General features: G+C 53.7%; 1 protein-coding gene across 1 annotated transcript; it reads right to left on the reverse strand.

Moving 5' to 3' along the window:
• Window positions 1-700: 700 nt before the first annotated feature.
• Window positions 701-4,143, reverse strand: LINGO3 (leucine rich repeat and Ig domain containing 3). Its single transcript, XM_027853056.1, has 2 exons — window positions 3,427-4,143; window positions 701-1,780 (listed from the first exon to the last, which is right to left on the reverse strand). Exons 1-2 carry the CDS (start codon window positions 4,141-4,143, stop codon window positions 701-703), a joined length of 1,797 nt encoding a protein of 598 aa, XP_027708857.1.
• Between the last annotated feature and the right edge of the window lie 664 nt (window positions 4,144-4,807).

Here is a 4,807-nt window from a genome sequence, read left to right on the forward strand (position 1 = left end):
CTCTGCCAGAAGGCATTTTTCTATTTTTGAGAAGGAAATAAATCCCTCTCCTCCAGCCCTGGCTGTGTCTCCCCTCTCCTTCCCCACTCTTTGAGAAATGCATAGTTGATAATTTTTTTTTTTAAAAAAAACAGGTTAAGGTAGGGTGGGGAACACTCACCCAGGCCCTGCAGGAGGTGGGTAGATGGGAGATTAGGTTCTGAGGTCAGGTTCTCCTCACTGGAAGCCAGGGCCTTGAGTTTCCCAGGCATGGAAATCTCTTCCATGTTCCCTCCCCCTCAAGACACTGGGGTGATTACACGCCCCTTCCCCACATCACATTACCCCAGCCACGGTGCCTCTGAGTGGACACCTTCCCCTTCCCCCTTGGAGGTCTACTCTCTAGTAGAGAGAAGGATCATACGACCAGTGAATTTAAAGTCAAAAGGGAAGGGACCTTAGACTTGATCTCCCCTTCCCCCATTTTACAGATAAGCAAACTGAGGCTCAGAGAGGGGCAGGGACTTCCCCGAAGTCACATAGCTAGTAAACGGTAGGACTGGGAATCGAACCCAGGCTGTCCTCTGACTCCAAACCCAGGGCTAACCACCCCTCTTCACACCACGGAGCAGGTGAAAGGAGGGAACATCGGACCACCCAGTTAGGAGGGAGGCAGGAAGGGGGCTGATGGGAAGAGGTCATCCCAGGTGGCCGGGAGGAGTCAGATCATCTTCATGTTGAATTTGCGGGCACCGCCTTGGCCAGCGGCAGCCGCGGGGCCATCCACCTTGCGGAAGGAATATTCCACAGAGAAATTGCTCTTATGTTGACCCCGGCCCCGGCTCCACACAAAGAGCAGGAGGAAACAGAAGAGAACGACGCCCAGAAAGGTGATACACCCCATGGCTGTAGACACCAAGATGGTGGTAAGGTCCAGAGGGAAGCGGGGTGGCTGGGTGTCATTGCGAGCGGCCAGGTCGCCCGCCTCACCAGGCCCTAGGGTCCGGTTGGCTCCGGGGTGCACCATCAGCGTGGCAAAGTATGTGTCGTTGCCGCCGGCATTGCTGGCGACACAGACGTAGGTCCCGCTGTCCTGGGCTTGCGCCTCCCGGATCTCCAGCGTGCCGCCCAGCAGCACACGGGTCCTCCCGCCGCTGGCCCCCGTCACCACTTGGTGCTGGGGCGTCACCCAGGCGATGCTGGGCTCCGGTTCACCTTCGGCCCGGCAGAAGAAGCTCACCGCTTGGCCCTCGGTGGCCGTAACGTGCTGCAGCCGCCTCTCCCGGATCTTGGGCTTGCGGCAGACGAAGTACTCGAAGAGGGTGGAGTCGGGCAGGGCTCGAAGGGCGTCGCCTCGCACCTCGGCGGGCGTGGCGCAGGAGGGCAGCCGCCCGTCGAAGTTGAGCGTCTTTCTCCGCTGCACGATCCAGAGGAGCCGGCAGTCACACGCCAAGGGGTTGCCGTCCACGCGCAGCGTTTCCAGGGTGTTGACAGAGTGAAAGGTGCTCTCCTCCAGCGTGGCCAGGAGGTTGTTGGAGAGGTTAAGCAGGCGGATCTGCCGCAGGCCCAGGAAGGCCTGGGGCTCCACCACGGCCAGCAGAGCCCCAGCCAGGTGAAGCTCCCGAAGCCGCACCAGGTCGCGGAAGGAGCCCCGTGGCACCGTGCTGATGGGATTGTAGGAGAGGTTGAGGGAGGTGAGGTAGGCCAAGTGACGCAAAGCCGCGGCTGGCACCGCGCTGATGTTGGTATAGGTGACCGACAGTGAGCTCAGGTTGAGGCCTTGAAGGCTGCTGGCGGCGACCTGGAACATATCACAGAACGTCAGAGCTAAGGGGGAAACGACCTGAGAATACAGTTCTGGGCCTGGCAGGGCTCCAGACTTCACCTAGGTCAGCTCCCTAATTTTACAGGAAGGAAAACAGAAGAGTGGGGGAGGAAGGAGAAGACTTGTTCAGCTTGGGGGGAGGAGAAAGCCCTGAAGTGCTCTTTACAAATCTTTTCTTCTGCCATCAAAAAGCAATCACCCTTCAACTCCCCTCATCTGGGAGCACAGAATGTCAGAGCTGGAAGGCACCTTATAAATTATTTGATCCCCAGATATCCAATCTGCAGCCTGTCTACCACATGTGGCCCTCCTGAGATTTTTAGCCAAAAATTCTTTCCCTATTTAGCTAGCACATAGGAGTCTGCAGGGTCTAAACATCTGCCTGCCACAACAGTTGTGTAACTACCTAGTACCAGATGTCATGCTAGCAGCCTTGGCTTAATTAGTAATTTAAATGAAGCTGAAAATAATTAAATAGATAACAAAAATCCCACATGTGGATTTCTAATAATAACATTGGAGCTAGAGGAGCCCTTAGGAAAAAATGTAACCCAATCCCCTCCTTTGATACCCTTTACAGATAAGGAAACTGAGGCATAAAGCAGTGGAGGGGCTTTGCTGTTGCTGGAGACACAGATTTTGGTCCTGGGTTTGTCCAGGGTTACACAGGAAGTTAGTTAAGGGAAGAGAGTCTGTACTTGAAACCTGTTCTCCCTGACTCCCAGGCCAGTGGTATTTCCAATAATATCACATTTCCTCCTTGGATGCCCCAATCTAGCCCAACCCCCTCCTTTTCTAGATAAGGGAAATGAGACCATGCATTTTCACAGGCCTGGAATGCTCTTCCTCCTTCTTTCTGCTCCTGGCCTCCATCTTCCTTTGGATCCCAACTAAGATCTCTCCTTCCACAGAAAGCCCTTCCCAGTCTTCCTCAATCTTAGTGCCTTCCCTCTGTTACCTCCCTCATTAGACTGTGAGCTACCTGAGGGCAGGGACAGTCTTTGTCCCATTATTTGTATCCCTAATGCTTAGGTACATGTCATTTAGTCACATCTGACTCTTCATGACCCCAGATGGGGTTTTCTTGGCAAAGATACTGCAGAGGTTCGACATTTCCTTTCCCAGTGAATTTAAGTACACAGAGGTTAAGTGACTTGCCCAGGGTCACACAGCTAGTGCGTGTCTGAGGTAAATTTGAACTCAGGTTTTCTTGACTGCAGGCCCCAAAATCTATCCACCGAGCCACTTAGCTGCCTCTTTAGGTACCTATCAAATGCTTAATAATGCTTGTTGACTTGACTTGCCCAAGGTCACACAGCTAGTAGTGGATGGCAGTGTCAGGACTTGACCCCACACCCTCAACGTGAATAATGAAAATGAGGTGTAGCAGGTGAAATCACTTGTTCCAAGGCACACAGGTGTTGAACCCAGGGCCTCTGACCCCAAATCCAAAGTTCTTTTTATGGCACCCCACTGCTCCTGTCCCAAAGAGTTTACCTGAAAATTACCCACATCGCTTCTCTAAAGAATTGAAAGATTTTATTTTTTGGATTTAGGAATTTCTTTTGCCCCTTCTCCCTCTTGTGACTTCACCCCGCCCAGGCCGAGGAAGCCTAACCCACCTCCTCCAGCAGGGGCCAGTTGTCGATCTCCAGATGGAGCAGACCCGGCAGGCGGCGGAAGTTGTGCTCCTCCAGGGCGGGGATGCCCAGGTATCGCAGGCGCAAAGCTCCGAGACTTTGGAGGTGCGCCAGTGATTCCCCAGAGAGGGTGGTGAGGTTACAGCGCTCCAGCGTAAGCTCCTCCAGAGCCAGCAGCCCGGAGAAGGCCCGCTGGGAGATGAAGACCAGGTCGTTGTCCCCCACCTCCAGCCGCTTCAGGTTCCTGAGATCCTGGAACATGTGGTCCAACAGGATGACCAGCTTGTTCTCACTCAGGTCCAGCAAGGTGAGGTTTCCCAGCTTGGTAAAGACACCCGGGGGTATGAGCTTCAGCTGGTTGCCCCGCAGGCGCAGTGTCTGCAGGTGCAGCAGGTTCCCGAAGGCACCCGGCTCCACGTGGGCAATGATGTTCTCACTCAGGTCCAGCTCCTCAAGGAGCGGGTAGGGTGCCAGGTCGCCAGGGTTGAGGCAGCGGATGCGGTTTCGATTCAGCTCCAAGATTCGGGTCTCTGTGGGGATGCCCTCTGGGATGGCAGTGAGGCGTCTGCGGTGGCACACCACAGACCGGAGCTGTGGGGCGCACTCGCATCGGGCTGGGCAGCCAGCCCCTGGAGCCCCGTTCAGGAGCACCAGATGAAGGCTTAGGAGCTGAAGCCAACATGTCATGGTGTGGGACATGGTCTTAGCGCCTTGCTACCATTCTCACCGGCACCTGAGGGAGAAAAACAGAGAGTGTGTTCCTGGGAGGAAGGTGACAGCATAGAAGGATGTCAGAGGTTTGTTGTTGAGTCTTTTCAGTCATGTCTGATTTTGCATGACCCCATTTGTGGTTTTCTTAGCAAAGATACTGGAGCAGTTTGCCATTTCCTTCTCCAGCTCATTTTACAGATGTGAAACTGAGGCAAATAGGGTTAAGTGACTTGCCCAGGGTCACACAGCTAGGAAGTATCTGAGGACAGGTCGTCCTGACTCCAGGGCTGGTGCTCTATCCACTTTAGCGCCTAGGTAGGAGAGCCCCTAGAACACAGAATGTCAGAGTGGGGAGGGCCCTTAGGAAATACTGAGAGGGCCCCTGGAACACAGACTGTCAGAGCTGGGAGGGACCTGAATATAGAGAGTGTCAGAGCTAGGAGGAATATTAGGACACAATATGTCAGGAGGGCCCTTAGAACATTCAGAGCTTTGGGAAAAAATTCCAACTGGATATGTAAGGAAACTGAGGTTTAGAGAACCATATAATACTGGAAAAGATTTTAGCAGTAAACAGTGGTATCATATATTGTGGAAAAGGGCCCTGATCCTGTGAGGATGAATGAGCAGGAAGAATTCAGAGAAAATTTGG

This window comes from Vombatus ursinus, unplaced genomic scaffold (genome assembly GCF_900497805.2).
Source record: "Vombatus ursinus unplaced genomic scaffold, bare-nosed wombat genome assembly UNPS02009918.1, whole genome shotgun sequence".
Taxonomy (NCBI): Eukaryota; Metazoa; Chordata; class Mammalia; order Diprotodontia; family Vombatidae; genus Vombatus; species Vombatus ursinus.

Bases quoted from the DNA above. Each gene is read 5' to 3' on its own strand.
- LINGO3 (XM_027853056.1), bottom strand. From the start codon at position 4,143: ATGTCCCACACCATGACATGTTGGCTTCAGCTCCTAAGCCTTCATCTG. The intron at 1,781-3,426 runs GTGGGTTAGGCT...GATATGTTCCAG, and splicing joins ACTGGCCCCTGCTGGAGGAG to GTCGCCGCCAGCAGCCTTCA.